The sequence below is a fragment of the Mycosarcoma maydis genome, chromosome 19 (assembly GCF_000328475.2).
Source record: "Mycosarcoma maydis chromosome 19, whole genome shotgun sequence".
NCBI lineage: Eukaryota > Fungi > Basidiomycota > Ustilaginomycetes > Ustilaginales > Mycosarcoma > Mycosarcoma maydis.
The window spans coordinates 364,797-381,246 of NC_026496.1; the positions used below are offsets into that span (position 1 = coordinate 364,797).

Here is a 16,450-nt window from a genome sequence, read left to right on the forward strand (position 1 = left end):
TGTTGTCTGGCGGTGAGATTTTGGCTGCACCTTGGAAGTTAGAGCTGTTCGCACATGAGTTACGTACAGCGCGAGCTCAAAAATGTTGTGGGAAGAACAGCGTCACGATGCCAGGAGCTGGAAGCTTATGCAGATAGGCTGAGGGCTCACGAAGCTCCACCAAGGACGGCCTTGAGCAGCGAGAGCTAGAGCCACAGGCTTTCACGATAAGCCTTGCAGAATGCCGGTGTAGATGGTTGACAAAGCGTGTGTCCTCAGCCGAGTTGGAAGAGATCACTCTGAACTGATCACAGCGGGAGTACTATGCGGGTTGATGCGAGGTCTGCTGCGAGATGATTGAACGACGTGATCCAGAATGGAGCAAAAGCTTTGACCGCAGCGTTTGTCAACAGTGATCCTGACTTTTGAAGTACGAAGATGGCGATGACAACGTCGGAGATGGCGAGGAGTGGTTGAGTGTCGATGGGCAAAGGGGAAGGCCAAGCATCCAAGGTTGGGGCTGAAGAGAACGGCGACGATTATCTCTCCTAGTGTCGCTGTCTGTCTGTCTCTCTCTGTTGCGCTGCTAAGCTGAGGAGACGAGAAAGCGGGCAGAGCGAGCCTGAATCCGATTCACGATTTGGGTGCACCAACCGATAAAATAATGAATGCGCTAGCGACTTACTGCCGTGTGCCTCGACGGCGTGTGTTAGTGTTTGTGTGAACAGCTCGTCCACTGCGCTGCGCTACGCTGCCCTTAATTTTGGACGCTCAGCAACTGCAGCAGCAGCGCAAAGGGCAATCGAAGCTCCCCTAGTTAAGTTAGAGAAAACCACCAACGAGATCCTGTGACTCTGTGACTGCGCGCAGGCATCATCAGACTTAGACGAAAAATGGTTATATTTTGAATAATTGTGAATATTATAAATGCTCCTCAGAAACTATTATAGCGCGACCTCGCGTTCAGCGGCGGCTGTGCTCTGACACCATTTTCCACAGCACACCGCACACCAGTCTTGAGTCTCTGAGAGGTCCTTCAGGCTTTGGCTGCGTCACTTCCGAATTGGTGCGAGCGAGTGAGCGAGAAAAGTAGGAAATTCAGTGCAAAATCAACAGGAACCGGCATCGCGTGTCGACCCCCGACCCCCAACCTCTCCTGTCGTCTGGTCAGAGTTTCAAGGACAAAGACAGACCGTCTCCTTGTCACACAATCACGAATCACGAATCACGAATCACGAATCATGAATCATGAATCTTGGCCCGTCCGCAGGCGAACATTCGCATATTCACGATTACCATCAGAAGCCGTGGTGCATGCGGTGGCGGGCCGTTTGTCTCTCTTGCACCGAAACTCTTCCGACTGAATCGTAAATTGACAAATAGTCACGAGGCAATCACGATTGCGCTCAGTCGAACTCGAGATGACGATTCTTGTTTCGTGATTCGTGATTCTATTTCCAACCTTGCTTGATGCAATTGTTTCGCTTCCAGCACGATCGATTGCTAGCCACGAGCTGTGAGCTACGAACTATACGGGCTGATCCTATAGCTGTTTGGTCGTCCTTCTCCCACGCTTTGCACGCATGATGAGAGAGCGAGCGAGTGGCAAAGGGAGTTCGTCGATCTGCACGGGTTCACACGGGCGTATACTCACAACTCTGCTTTTCGAAGCCAGATGGAATTCAAGTGGGCGCTGCGGAACAGTGCAAGCCGCGCACCACAATGATCGAGCAAATGCTTGCGACGTGGGTGGCGGCGTGTGTCGTTGATAACAAAGTTCGGCCATGTAGTAGCGAGCGGGTGGGGGTGTGTCGCTTGCACCTGCACCAGTTAGCACGCACTATCTACCGGCCATCGATCCGACTGGGGCGTATTCTGGAAACCGCCAAGTCCGTCATCAGATGCCTTCCGCTGATGTGCATTGCGTCTTTTTCTCCTGCTTCTTTTCCTTTTCCGACCAGATGTTCTGTCAGAAGCTTCGGGGAGCAGCTTGCCATGTTAGAAGCCAGACGACGAGCCACAAGCACTGAGCATGGAGCATGAAGCGTGAAGCGTGGAGCAATGGCCTTACAGTTAGGTCGATCTCGACGTATTCACGATTCCCTAATCAGCAAAATCAATCCATCTTTGCCGAAAATAAGTTAGAGTGACGCGTGCACGTCACCTCGTTCAGACTTGTCTTTGACTTTTATCAGTCACAGTGGTGATTGTGCGCTAAGTGTCCGATGTCGACAAGCACGAATGACGGCAAATCTTCACAAATCACGAATCGTGAATGGCCAGTGCGTTTGCGCTTGCAGCTGCACGCCAGTGTCGGAGTTCACCCACAATCCAATCCTTGCCTTCTCGTGCTTGTTTTTCCGCCTTTTTTGCAATATTCCCCTCCTCCCCTCCTCGTTTGGAAGCAAGGAACTAAAAACAGCGCTAACGCAAGTCAACCCGAGGCTCATCCTGTTTGCGTCTGACTGCTAACTTAATCTTGAATACGAACGGAATATCTCAGTGCTCTTGTCGTTGCACCTGCTGCTGATGCTCTTGCCCATCCACACTTGGTCAGACATGCATCCATTTCGTCCTTCACGTCCGTCTTACAGTACATGCTCGATACTTGACCATGGCGCTTGCTCTGAGTCGCGCTCTCGCATCTGAGACACAGCATCACGAGACCCCTGCCCATTAACCACTACGGATTGCTTGGCTCTGGCGGACCTCTAATCCACCGTCAAGCGCGTGACCAGTCTGATCACCCATCGCCGATTTCACACCGAACGACATCTGACGTGTGACACGATCCCACACAGACACCAGAGCTGTTTGGTTGCTGACTTGTAACTGATCTGCCGATCTTCTGCAAAGTGCACCATGCTACTCAACGTGGGAAGCTCATCACTTTGACATTTGCTTACGGAATCGAGCCCGCAACCCGTCGATCAGAACGTCTCGCTCGACAAGTTCTACTCGAATCCTTGCCATCTCGCCTGCATACGTCTCCTTCAACTCTGCCACTGCCTGCTCCGCCTTGCTGATGGCTGCGATCACATTTGCTGACGGCCCAAATGTCTTGATCGTCTGGGATTCTGCTACGAGCACTACGTCGTCGTCACTGCTGTTGCTGTTGTCATTGTCACTGCGAGTAGTATCGGCTGAGCTGCTGCTGTGCTTGCTTAGAGGCTGCGTTGAAGGAATCACTTCGGCTTCGTTGCCATTGGTTGTTTCAACTCGAATGGCGCAAAGCGACGGCTGCGATTGACGTGGAGCAGCGCTATTCGCCAGCTCAGAAGATAAAGCTGCACCCACTGCTGCGCTGTCGGCTAGCACGTCTTTGTCCCATCCGTGTTCGGAATTGATGCAACCGTCGGCATTGGCAGGACCGTGAATCTTCTTGGCTCGTTTGTCCGGCTGAGACGATGGAGGCGGTGAGATCTCTCGAAGGTCGATCACATCGGCGCGTCTGTTGCTGCCTCCAAAAGTCGGGCGGGGTCTCTTGTGTGATGATACTGAGGCGTGCCCATTGCCGCCGCCGATGCTGCCGGCGACGTTTTTGCTGTTCGCGACAGTCATCTGGTCCCGGCGCCGACTAGACATACGAAGACTTTCCGCTTCCAGCATGTCGCACACCTCAACTGATACGATCGAGACTCGGTCTTGATTAGCCCATCGTACCGGCAATTGGAAACAATCGAATCGAGCGTGGTCAACAACTTACAGTCTAAATCCGCTGGCAACTGATCATCGAACTCATCCAGTTCGTCGACCTCTTCCAGTCCGGCCGTTGACGGCCCCATGGGTATGATGCTGCCGCTCCGAGTGGTTCGGCCTTGGCTGAGCATGTTAGACGAGACCAGTTGCAGGCGCGGTGACGTGCGCACAGATTGCGATCGAAGCGTGCGATCGGAAGGTGGTAGTGGGTGGGGAACGCTCGGTGAGCCAAACCCATCGATAGGAGAGGATAGTGGTTGTAGCGTGAGGAAAGCAAGGTACTCATCCGCATCCGTGTCTTGCGTCTTTTGCTCAGTCTCTGCACCCATCGCTGCGTCAAGAAAAGGCAAGGGTGCCACTTTCTGTGCCGTGATGGGAAAGGGAGCGATCCAGGTCATCTTTCTTATATGCTCTTCCGACGAGAAGGAGGACTTGACGCTCTGTCTGCAATTCGACCAGGAGAGCTGGGCTACCTGCTTTTCGACATTCAATCGAGAGTGGTGCCAGCTTGAAGCCATCGGTGCAAACCGACCGACAGAGCGCGTGCGCCATGGTCATGTTCCCACGCCACGCTAGTACCATCGGCTCGACCGAACTGACCGAACCAAATGGTCGGCCGATGAATGCTTGCGAGATGGTCGGCAAGATCATCACTTTCGGAGCATCCTATCTTTTCTCAACCCCAACACTCTTCCTGCCACCTCCTCTGCCGCTCCAACGCATCCATGAACCTCTTTGCCTGCTCCTCATCCATTCCACCCTGACTTCTCGCGATGCTTTCAAATGCGCCCCTAACCTGTTCCGGCATCTTTCCCGAAGCACCAGCCACAACAATCCACGCATTCCTCTCGGTGATCGCCTCCCACAGCACATGGGCGTTGTCTGGCTTGACGATCAGGTCTTGGACATACGTCTTCGCTTCTCCGTCTCGACTGAAAGCTGTGTGGAGATGAAACTGGTTAGCATACGATTGTTGGAGATGTTGCCAGTCGTGCTGGAAGAGGTAGTCCTTGGTTCGATACCGGAAGCCGAGAAAGAGGTGGATTTCGGAGCGTGCAAGGGTAGAATTCGAAAGACGATCGATGACAAGCGAGCGTAAGGGTGCGCAGCCTGTTCCTGGTCCGATCAAGATGAGCGGAGCTTGCGCAGGTGGCAGCGTGAGGTAACCTGGCTTGATAACAACCGGAACGCGCGAACCGAGCGGCAACGAGGAAAGCCATCTTGTGCACAACCCTGTGCGTGCTTTGCGAAGGCGCGTCTTGTACTTGACCATGGCTACGCTAAGCTGTATTGCGTGCGGCTCTTCCGACACGCGCTTCTCCCGCTCGCTGTTCGCTGGTGGGGCACTGGCAATGCTGAACTCTCTTGGCTTGATCCAAGGCAGCACATCTGCAATATACGCCAAAGGCACCTGAACCGATTTGAACTCGTCCAATACCTCTTTGATCGTTCGCCTCGGTCTCTGGGCGTATTCGTACATTTCATCAATACCATCTTGAGGGTTTGCCCCTTTAGCCAGTTCCTCTTCCGGAAAGATGCCGCAATACTCGTCCAGCTTTTCGCGTTCCTGAGAGCCGGTGGGTGAGAAGAGCCGGATCTGCTCAAAGAACGAGTTGGTTGGGACCGAGGTAAAATCGAGATGGTGTGTCAAGAGGTCCCGCACGGACATGTGTGCGGGCGATTGTGGCACAGTCGAAGGGATGGTGCTGCCCGCGAGGCTGACCAGGGTATCCGCATCGAGGTCGAGGCGAGACAACATCTCGGTGACAGAGGCAGCGTCATTGATCGGGTGTAGACAAAGGATATCACCTGGTCGGTAAGTTTGGATGGAGATACCATCCAGCGCAGAAGCCGAGCCTCTGGAAATCTCTTCGTTCTCGCCTATCTGTCTCTTATCTTCTTCGACATCCGTCTGGTTGAGACGGACAAACTCGAGCAGACGAACGTCTTGAAAGTGATCGGTAGCCGTCATGCGTTGATTCTTGTCCAAAATCGATATTGACCATCCTTGATCCTCCAGATGCCGACCAAGCGCATCCCTCCCATCGTGTTTCTCCTTCAGCCTGCCCTCCTCTGTCTCTACCTTTGTCACCGTCACCGAAGGCGGCAACAACTCATCTCTCCCCACCTCCCTCACTCCCGCCTCCAACGGACACAGCTCGTCCAACTTTCTCCAAAACCGGTTCATCCAAGGTCCCAGCTCACCCTCCAATCCCAAATAATGCATGTCATCCCCCTCTCCATGCTCTACCAGCTCTTTTGCGCCCAGACCCCTCAGTCTTCTACTGAGCAATCTCACCGGCCAGCAGAACCTCGGATAGGTCGAATCTCCCAGTCCAAACGCAGCGAATGTGACGTCTTCCAAGATGTCTTCGGGGATACCTTTTCGGAGAAGGAAGTTCCAGAACGGCCGAGAGGTTGTAGGAAATTCACCTTGGCCTGTTGTGGAAACAAGGAAGAGCATCAGGGATTCCGAGACGAGGTCGGTGGGGTCGTAAGAGCAGACGTCCGCAATGGTGACGTGGAAACGCTTGCGTTGCGCTTGGCGTGAGATTCGAAGCGCGAGATCGGACGATGTTCCTGTTTGCGTCATGTACAGGATCGTCAGACGACGGCCCTCAGATGCGCAATTCGATGTCCGTATCGATGTCATCTTTTCTATCAAATCGAGCCGATGAGAATGACAATGGAAGAACAATCCAGACATGGAAGAAAAATCCGTGATTCACATCTTATGATTTGCGATTACACCATGAATTCTTTCTTCGGCTAAATTCACGGAGCTCCACTCGCAAAACGCCTCGGATCTGATAAAACATCTCGAAACGACAAGCGTCACACCTCTGCACTCACGACTCGTCAAGCGTGACTGTGTCTCAGGATCACGTTTGAATTGTGTAGCGGCGATCCGCTGCTCCGCTCGTCACCACTGCTCAGCCGGTATCAGTTTGACAAATCCACTAAGTTGCTTCTTGTTGCCCAAATAAACGGTACATGACTAGCTGAGAGGGTGAAGATGATATGCAATTTAACGGAAGAGCAAAAGCACGTGAGTGCCACCTAACGAATTTGGTCAGTAGCGACACTTGTACTAATCCGAAGGATATAGGTTTCTGTTGCCGACGCCTGTTGCAGCGGCTGCTGCCACTGGTGTGGCTGCAGGAGGCCCCGATGGAATCTGAAGTCCAACGTTAGGTCCAGGCGAAGGGCGTTTCCTCGCACCTGCAAATGCGGGCGTGGGCGCCGGCGCCGGCTGCTGCTGCTGGATCGGATGACGCACGCGATGTGCCGCGGGCGCTCGATGCGATGCACCGTTGCTGAGCGCCTTGTGGTCGCGTTCGTCAACAGAACCCACCGTTCCCACAGGCATAGACGGTGGCGGCGGCAGATTCGTCTTTGAGCTGCTCGATGTTTTTGCGTGTGCAGGTGATGCGATGCTCACTGCAGAGCTCGTTGGCGTGTCACGAGCGTGATTCGAGCGAGGCTGCTTGCTTCGTCCAGACGTTTTGGCACCACCACGACCGCGACCACTGACACTGACACTGATGCCGTCCTCGATGCTACCGCGTTCCTTGCGACCGCCGCTTACTCGATGAGGCGGTGTCGGGGACGGAGGCATGTTGGGCATGCCCGCTCGCATGCCTGGTCCGGGAACAGCAGCGCCAGGTGCAACGTTGAAGTGTGGTGGATAGGGTGCGTACATGTCCGGTGGGAAAGGCGAGCTTCGGTGATGAGGATCGTGCGGATCCAAGCCCATGCGCGCCTGCTGCTCGCGGTGATGCATGCGAGCCGCTCGCTCCATCTCGGCAGCCGCGTACGGATCAAACGCCATCATGCCCATTTCCATTCCGGGATGCATATGTCCTGACGGTGGCGGTAGAGCATGCATGCCGTGGCGATGAGGCTCGTGCACCGATCCGGGCGTGCCCGGTGCCATCATGGCACCCGGAGGCGGTGGTGGCAGTCCACGGGCACCAGGTGGCAAGTTGTATGGCATACCGTTTATATGCGCCTGGGCTGCAGCTGCAGTGGCAGCGGCAGCAGCAGCAGCGTCCGGGCCGTACAAGGCGTACATTTCGGGATTCTGAAACTCGAGGCCAACAGGAGCGCCGTAGAAAGGGTCGTACATGCCTGGCGGTACGCCGACGGGTCGAATGCCCATCTGCTCAATGTCCATCATGACGTCGGCTTCGGCAAGTCCCTTGAGATCTGGGTAGGCGACAAACTCGTCGCCTGCCTCGATCTCGCGAGCGAGCGCCTTGCGCTTCGTAGACGGCTTTCGAGCCGCCTTGGATCCGTTGGCATGTGTTGCTTCGGCATCTTCAGCCAGGGTAGAGGAGTTTAAGGGAATGTGCAAGCGGTCCGGGTTTCGTACCAGCTCGGTCTCAAAGATTTGATGTCTTCGCGCTGGTCGAGGTGCGTCGAGTGTGCGCTTCTCGCGATCGAGTCGCCTGCGTTTCCTGCTAAACTCGTCCATCATATCGCGACGCAAGCTGGCGCAGCTCGAGCGCCAAATGCTCCATGCTGCAAACTCCTCTGCCTTGGCGACGCGCTCGTACTGCATCTCTTGTTGCTCGAACCACATCTCGACGAGCTCTGTGCGTCGCTGTCGGCGCATCTCTATTGCCTTTGTGAGGTGAAGCAGCTCGGGATGGGTGCCGTCCAAGATCATGTCGCCTTCCTTTGAGATTTCTTGGAGTCGCTCGACGTAGAGGCGGTCGCGAAGCATGGCAAAGCCGATTTCGATCTTGGTGAGGGCTTCCATGGCCTCTTGACGTCGGATGGCCGCTTCATCGGTGGAAGTTTCATCGTCGTGCTCGGCGGCGTCTGGTGCTGGTGTGCCAGCGGCTGTATCGGGTTGCTCAGCCTCGGCTTGATCGGCTTGTGGAGCTTTGACGTCGGCGTCAGCATCTGCGTCTTCTGCATGTTCGGCCATTTCGGCGTCGTCGTCGTCGTCTGCGAGGGGCGAGGGAGCGCGCGAAGAAGAAGCGGAGCCTGGAAGGCTGTCGACGAGCTGCTCTGGTTCGAGCAGACTTGTGGCACCTCCAGTGGCGGCTGCGCGCTTCTTCATGGAGGCAATCATATCGAGATTGGTATCCCGATGCGAGCCGGTATGTTCTTGATCTGATGCATCCTCTGCGAGGGCATCGGCAGCATCGCCATCTTCGGGCTCAGGAGTGATGTCGGAGCTGAGACCATCATCGTCGGCCTCGTGACGTAGCAATTGGACCCGCCCAGGCATTGCAGCGCCATCGAGCGAGCCAGCAGCTGGCTCAGTGTCTTCTTCTTCGGCTTCTGGTTCCGAGACGTCGTCTTCGTCTTGATCGTTTTGATCGTTTTCGGCATGATCTGCGGTTGCGAGGGCTGCAAGTGCATCGAGACCGGCAGCCGCGTCAGCATCTTGATCGGCGCCTTCTGCCCCGCCAGTGAGCGCGGCCAGTGCTTCCGCTGCTTCGTCTTCGTGCGTCTTGTTCGCGTCTTGTTCGTCGTCATCTTCTTGCTCCTCGTCTTCCTCTTCTTCTTCTTCTTCTTCTTCGTCATCTTCGGAGCCGCCGAGATCATCGTCGGATAGTGATGAGCCGTCTTCGTCTTGGTTGTGGTCGTCGTCCTCGTCGGTGAGCTCGCTTTCATCGCTGAATTCGTCGCCGGTGAAGCCGCCGGTCTTTTGGGGTGAGCTCATATTGGAGTTAGGATCTTGGGCAGCGGTTTGCTGCGATGTGGGCAGATCAGCTAGGTCTTCTGCTTGCGATGGCTCTAGCTGGCTGTCCTGGGACTGGTCCATGGAAATGTCTTCTGGTTCGCCTAGAGCATCTTGATCGGTGGGGATGGCTGCAGACGCAGCTGCGTGCTGGGCGAGTTGATCGAGATCCATGACGTCGTCGGCGGGAGCGTCTTGGTCGTTGTCGTCGTCGTCGTAGGGGAGAGGCTCGGTTTCGGCGTCCGAGTTGTCGGCGGGGTCGTGTTGAGAGTGTTTTGTGGTAGCTGCCGAGGGAACAGCAGCAGCAGCAATATGGAACGCAGTGGCGGCGCTGGAGGGCATGATCAGCTCGGATCAGCAGCAGCAGTAGTGCGGCGGCCAGAATGAGCCGATGCCAGCCGACGACGAGCGCTGTGGTAGTGCGGTGAGCTGGCGATGGCGATGGCGATGGCGATGAGGTAGCAGAGGAGAGATGGATGGAGTGTCGTCTGGAATGCAGAGAGCAATCGTTTCCGGACAAGAGCGAGTGATGACTGGGGAGACAAGTGGACCTATCGCATGATCGCGGTGGAGCACGAGCTGGAAGCAGTGTGCGAGGGCAAGAAGGGACCGGCAGCAAGCGAGAGACGGTGAGGCACGCTGCTGGACAAGTATCCAAGAGAATTGACTGGACTGAACGTCGATGCAGCAACGAGTGGGGGATGAGCCGCGAGCGCAGTGCAGAATGGGAAGGACGCCGAGTCTCTGCAGGGCGTGTGAGCAAGTCGATAGTGGTGCGATGAAGAAAGGAGCGGTCGAGCGTGTGAATGTAGTAGCATCGGATGGAGTCGCAGCTAGAGAGAAGGAGCGAGGAGCAGCTCGGTCGGGTGTTGGGATTTGTGATTTGTGGACAGCAAGCAAGCAGAGCAAGTACGGCAAAGCAGAGCAAGAGCAAGCATTCGTGATTCACTCTGGACTGATTCACGCTTCACGATTTTACGGACTCTTTTCTCCACGGCTCGCTCATTTACGATAGGTCACGATTCAAGGGTCAATCGAATCGTGAATCGTGAATCGTGAATCGTGAATCGTGAATCCGTTCGTCCGGCCGTTCAGTCACGAGTGATGGCAGAGGAGCCATTTTGATTCACATTCGTGATTCTCTCTGGTAGAAAATCAAGAATCACGAATCAAAAGTCACAAGTTGGTCCGCGCTGGGCTGCTCTCACTGACAACTATTCACGTTATTCGTGATTGTGAATCGTGAATCGCTCGCTCGCCCGCCTTGAGAATCGCAGCTTCATCAGAATCATAGATCACGAATGCCGCGCGCCCCCGTCCGCGCCCTTGCACAATTTCTCGGATTTCGCATTCGTGATTCTTTCCGTTGACGATTCACGATTCACTTTGGTGACGCTCATTAATTGGCGGACCAAAACCTCCCTGATAAATAATAATTACTACTGCTAAGATGCTCATACAAGTTCAAGTTCAAGTTGAAATCCAAGCTCCACAGACGTCGACGCGTCCTCGTGCCCAAGTTATTCACGATTTGGAATTCGAGCTGCTCTTGATCCTACTACCCGCTCTTCGATGTAACAGCTTGTTATTAAAAAACGGCCCTTGAGTCACGAATCACGAATGTCGCACGAGTGACAAGGCATTCCAACTCCCACCAAGAGCATCCCACAGTAAGAATTCAACAGCACAGTGGGCGTTTCATTTTTGGACTCGGCGACACGGCACTAAGAATGTGCAAAGGAGCGAATCACAAACCGCCGGCTGCTCAGTTACAGAGTCGTGAGCGTGAACAGGGAAGCACAACGCGATCACGGCGTATCGCGTCGGTCTCTATTCGCCGCCGTCTCGTGTCTATTCGTGATTGCTGCTCAATGTGTATTCACGAGTCTGAATTCAGGGCGCACTCAGAAATACTCACGACTGATTGGCTTCGTTATGCTTCCGAATGCGATACGACGGCGGCACACCCACCAATCCATTAGTGCCGTATACCACCTGGTTTGCCCTTGTCCTTGTCCTTGCTCCGCTGCGCGCGCTTTTGCGTCTGTAGGCGTTGATGGAGGCTGCATCTGGCTACGCGGTTGCACGTACAATTCGGAGCTTGTGATCCGTTTCGGTGCTGCTGCTGCTGCCGGTAACATGGTCGATGGCTGTGCCAGTCTCGAGCCGTCCGCAATCGTGTGCAAAACATGTGTGGACTTGCTTGTCTGATATAAAGTTGCATTTTCTCGATATCCTCGGCTGCTGCATTTTGTAGATCTAGACGGCAAGCTTGGAAGTGATCCTCAGTCCACATCCTAAGCTGGATCCACAATGCTGGCTTCATCGTCATCCTCACCGTTGCGTACACTGGGCTTGCACGAGCGCTACGCTGTTGCGCGTCGATGCGTCGACTCGGCCTCGGTAGTCAGTGTCGCAGCCATCTTGCAACTTGACTCGGTTGAGCAACCGCAATGCGACACAAACCAAGCATTCGAGGCTCTACGAAGCCATTTGGCATCTCGAATCGACCAAGTGCTGACGCAATACCCTCTACTCGGATACTGCGTTCAAGCGCCACGTTCGAAATCGCCTCGGTGGGCACCGATCGTTCCGACGCCCACATCTAACGATATCTTGCACGTCGCTCCACCGATCTGCACGCAGCAAGCCAGCCATGTCACGACCACCGTGCTGTCAAAAGCGATCCTGGACGCGCAACTGGCGCTCCCCAAATCAACATGCTTGCACAAAGATGCTCTGTGGAAGGTGCAAGTATCATGGATTCAAGACGAGCAGAAAAAGGGCCGATCGTGCCTCGTCGTGCTTTCCACCGATCATGTGATCAACGACGGTCGTGGAACACTGAACCTCTTCCAAATGCTGTTGCGCTCCGATAGCCTTGTACAAAGCGATTCAGCCACAACGCCGGACCGCACCGTCATCCCACCGGCATCGGATAAAGTGTTCAACTTGCGCCCTTCGATCACATATATGCTGGGCGAGGCATGGCGAGAGTTGATCTTGCCCAAGTTGCCACTGCCTAGAAACGTGAAAGCCAGGCTCTGTCCTCCGGCTTCGTGGCCTATGTCGGCTTGGACGTGCAAAGATCGACGCCACTCGGTAGCTGGGGGTAACCAAATCGTTGGCGCATCTTGGCAGTGCAAACCTGATCTTGACGTGATCCTGGTCTCATCACCAAATCTCATCAGCAATATCAAGAAGCTTTCGCGAACACACGTGGATCCAACAGCTCGAAAACCGGCGACAATGCATTCCATCATCCACACACTTGCTCTGGTCGCACTGTTCGCGGCTGTGACACAGTCGCACGACTCAGACAACTCGGGCGACTCGGGATTTCAGCTCGTGCTGGAATCTGCTACACCCATCTCGTTGCGCGATCAAGCTGGACTGACGAAACGACGAAAAGGCAAGGCACACGTGCGGCTACCAGCGACAACTGGCAACTTTGTTTCATCGTACACCGAATCGTATCGTCTCACAGGTCGAGAAAGCATGTGGGCATTTACGCATCGGTTTGGCAGTGCGTTGGCGAGCGTCAAAGGACAACGACTGGCCAAGCAACACATGGGACTGTTGGGCTACATTCCTGATTTCGACGATTCGATGGTCAAGCATCCTAGTGAGAAGCGCGACGACGATCAAGTGCTGCCAAGTGGAGCTGAGTGCGATCGACGCTATCTGAATGGGTGGGAGAAGTTCTTTGGCGAACGCGCGATGAGTTTGACGCCATACAGCTCGGCGCTCACTGTGTCGAATTTGGGGCTTGTGCAGGTATCCAATGTTTCGATTGATGCTGGTTCCGACTCGCGCTGGAGCGTCGAGGCGGCGACATGGGCACAGTCACATACGCCGCAAGGTGAGGCATTCAACCTAGACGTGGTCGGATTCCTCAACACGCACAATTCACAGCGCACAGAATGCCTCAGCATCGCTCTATCAACTCGCCCGGACGCATTCGCCAACCGCTCCCTCTTTTCAACTTTCAAATCCTACCTGCAACGCTTAGTCCTACTCTTCGGCGCCGATCCGCTCCCCCCCAATCAACCAAAGCCAGAGCTCCACAACAACACTTCACAACCCTCATTGGACCTCACTTCGGACCTCACCTTTGCTTCCATCGCACTCTGGCTCACTTCTTCCTAGCAAACCCCCCCCCCCCTCCCATCCTTCCCTTGATCAGCATAAGCACCCGCCCGTTCGCATTCACATTATGCCCAACCAACACCCCCTTTTGTAAATCCCTCCTAAGCGGTCATTTCAAAAGCACAATTTCTACATCTCAGTCTCACACCATCCCCCTCACAACCCCGTTGAAATCAGAGAATCAAAACGTAGAACGTGCAGTGAAAAAGTGCGAGCACTACCAAAAAACAATTGGCCAAAAGTCGCCTGTTTTTCACCCATCAAGCTTGCTACTCAGCATCTCGCTCTCCTCCTTGGTTCACGTACTACCACCGCTAGGCTTGAACGTCACCTCGCTCAATGTGTTAAACGCCTCCCTATACGCATCGAGCAGCTGCTTGACGCGCTTTCTCTCGCTCGTCAACCCTTCATCCTCGTACAGCAGCTCCTCGAACAGATTCTCCTTGTACAAGCTTGCCACCAGCCGATTCTGAACTGATTCCCTGCTAAAGTTGACGAGCAGATGCATGATCGCCTTGGGCACCAGATCCTGAATCGAAAGACGTACAATGTTAAAGTAGCTCGCTATCAAGGAGCGGATCAGCGTGGTTTCGAGTTCTTCGCGGTCCGAAAGCGCATACTCGTCCGACGAGATCGGCGTGGCTTCGAGATGCTTGTCGAGCGACTTCATGTCGTAAGCTGCCGAGTTGCCTTCCAGGCCCGTGCGCCCGGACATAGCGTTGGGCTTGTGCTCACGTGTCTGGCTGAATTCCGAGATCCTTGGCTGGTGCACGTGTGGCTGAGCAGCGTGATAGCCACCCAGACCAGCGGATGGCCCAACACCGCCAACGGGCAACCCGGATGCGCCTCCGAAAAAGTAGTTGAGGAAAGTGTCTTTGGCACCGCCGCTAGCAGAGCTGGATCCGTTGGCGAAAGCGTTCCCTGATGCGTGACCGATGGTGTGGTGTGCTGGCGCCGAAGCCGAGTGTGGACGCGACTCGTTGGTGGAAGCGGCACGCTCCTTCCTGCCACCGCCCGTCTTGGAGGTCACGCCGTTAACGGTGAGACTTCGCGAGTTGGCGCTGTCACCATCGTCGTCCGAGAAATCGTTCGAGACGTCGGCGGGATCGTCGAACGACGACTTGCGCCGGGAGGAAGCGGGCAGCAAGGCGACCTGCTTGCGCGCTTGCGCCTCTCGCTGCTCGCGAGCGATGTTGGCCGAATCGTGTACAAACGAAGGGTGGTTGGTGTTGATGTAGGCAGCTTGGATCTGGATGAGGCTCTGCACGTACTCGGAAGTGGGGCCGAGACGTTCGCGCAGCAGCTCCGAGACCACCTCGATGAGTTGGGCGTGCAGACGAGGAAAGCGTTGCAGCTCGGAGCTGGTGCAGTTGTGGCAGATCTTCATGAGCTCCTCGTAGACCAGTTCGACACAGCGCAAGCTTGGAGGCTCGAGCAGCTTGATCTGAGGCTTGATGAGCAGTTCAAACGCCGCTTCAGGGACAAACAGCGAAGGGCGCGGACCGGTCGAGTTGCGGATGGCGGTGCGGATATCCTGGACGGTGAGGTTGTGAGTGGGGTTGATGCTGGTGAGTGCGTGTCCAAAGACGTCCTGGAAGATGTAGTAGATTCTGGCACCACCGCAGAGCTCCTTGGTCGAGATGTCAAAGGTAGTTCCGTCGATCGAGGCAACAAAGTCGCGAGCAAACTGGGTCATGAGCTTGAGGACGAGCGAGCCACGGTGCTGGTCTCCGAGGAAAGTGGTGTCGCCAAAGGCGGCGAGCTCCTGCTGTGTCTGGCCCATGAGCGTGTTGAGACGAGCCTTCATGTCGGGAAGCTTGTCACGAATGTGGCTCATGAGCACCTGGTTGAGCGTCTTGGCGAGGTACTTGGTACCGCATCGGTGTGCAATGTTTTTGTAGGCGGCGTGGGAGCGGAAAAAGTCTTCTTCGGCTCTCCTTGCGGCGAGCATGGACACGTTGCCGTTGATGTCCTGCTGCGAGCGATTGACGACACCGATGAAGCCAAGTTTGAGCGGGTAAACACGGCCGGTGAGAATGTCGAGCGCGTGTGTGCCCTGGTCCATGAGGTCGAGTTTGGTGAGGACACCGATGGTGCGGCGGCCTTGAGGGTCGACGGTGCGGGCGAGCTTGAGGCTGTCCGAGTTGGCGAGGTCAACGTTGGCAGGGCTGACAGCGAGGATGATGCAGTTGGGTTTGGAGACGTAGTCGGTGACGAGGTTGCGGATCTGGCGTTCGATGTCCGAAGGCTGGTCGCCAACTGGAATCTTTGTGAGACCGGGCAAGTCGACCAGGGTTAGGTTGAGGACGTTGGGGCTGTAGATCTTGAGGTGGATGGGCAACTTGGAGACACCCTTGTTCTGACCAGCTACGCGGAAGGTCTCGTTCTCAATCTCGCGCCGGATCTCGTTAAAGTCGGTAAAGCGTTTGTCGAGGTGAAGAAACTCTCCGTACTCTTCATAGGTGGGCGACCTGGTGTCGGCAGAAGAAGCATGGGAGCCTCCACGCTGCATGTCAGACGCAAGGCCATCCGAGAGATCATATGGACGCGAGGACTGCTTTGGCTGTCTGGGCTGCTCCTTGGTGGAGGGAGTGTGGATGAGCTGAAGAACGAGAGGACGCCGAGTGACAATGCCGCTTCCTCGAGGCAAAAAGTCGCGACCGACAATGGTTTCGAGGACACTCGACTTTCCGGCTGATTGCGAACCGACGACGACGATCTGAGGCAGGTCGACCGAGTCACCGCCAATGGCAGTGAAGGTCTCCTGGAGCTTGTTGACAACCTGAATCAAGTCGACGTCCATGTTTGCGAGGAGGCGAGATGGGAGAACGTGTCTAAGCGTATATATTGCAAAAGTTGGTTCGTGGTCTTGAAGGCGCTGGCTGATGCGGAAGCCCACGACGACGAAAGCGCAGTTGGATGCGG

The 16,450-nt window shown here is 55.2% G+C and overlaps 5 protein-coding genes across 5 annotated transcripts; 1 reads left to right on the plus strand and 4 right to left on the minus strand.

Annotated features, from left to right (window-relative positions):
- Window positions 1-2,865: 2,865 nt before the first annotated feature.
- On the minus strand, window positions 2,866-4,007 carry UMAG_10212 (uncharacterized protein; the record flags this gene model as incomplete). The annotated part of the gene is made up of 2 exons (XM_011393834.1): window positions 2,866-3,623; window positions 3,686-4,007. 2 exons carry the CDS (start codon window positions 4,005-4,007, stop codon window positions 2,866-2,868), a joined length of 1,080 nt encoding a protein of 359 aa, XP_011392136.1.
- Window positions 4,008-4,354: 347 nt separating this feature from the next.
- Window positions 4,355-6,331, minus strand: UMAG_12087 (NAPDH-dependent diflavin reductase; the record flags this gene model as incomplete). Its single annotated transcript, XM_011393862.1, has 1 exon — window positions 4,355-6,331. One exon carries the CDS (start codon window positions 6,329-6,331, stop codon window positions 4,355-4,357), a length of 1,977 nt encoding a protein of 658 aa, XP_011392164.1.
- Window positions 6,332-6,769: 438 nt separating this feature from the next.
- On the minus strand, window positions 6,770-9,718 carry UMAG_05376 (uncharacterized protein; the record flags this gene model as incomplete). Its single annotated transcript, XM_011393769.1, has 1 exon — window positions 6,770-9,718. One exon carries the CDS (start codon window positions 9,716-9,718, stop codon window positions 6,770-6,772), a length of 2,949 nt encoding a protein of 982 aa, XP_011392071.1.
- Window positions 9,719-11,689: 1,971 nt separating this feature from the next.
- Window positions 11,690-13,525, plus strand: UMAG_05377 (uncharacterized protein; the record flags this gene model as incomplete). Its single annotated transcript, XM_011393770.1, has 1 exon — window positions 11,690-13,525. The coding sequence occupies one exon, from the start codon at window positions 11,690-11,692 to the stop codon at window positions 13,523-13,525; it is 1,836 nt and encodes a 611-aa protein (XP_011392072.1).
- A 298-nt stretch (window positions 13,526-13,823) lies between these two features.
- Window positions 13,824-16,328, minus strand: UMAG_05378 (dynamin-related GTPase DNM1; the record flags this gene model as incomplete). Its single annotated transcript, XM_011393771.1, has 1 exon — window positions 13,824-16,328. The coding sequence occupies one exon, from the start codon at window positions 16,326-16,328 to the stop codon at window positions 13,824-13,826; it is 2,505 nt and encodes an 834-aa protein (XP_011392073.1).
- Window positions 16,329-16,450: the final 122 nt, after the last annotated feature.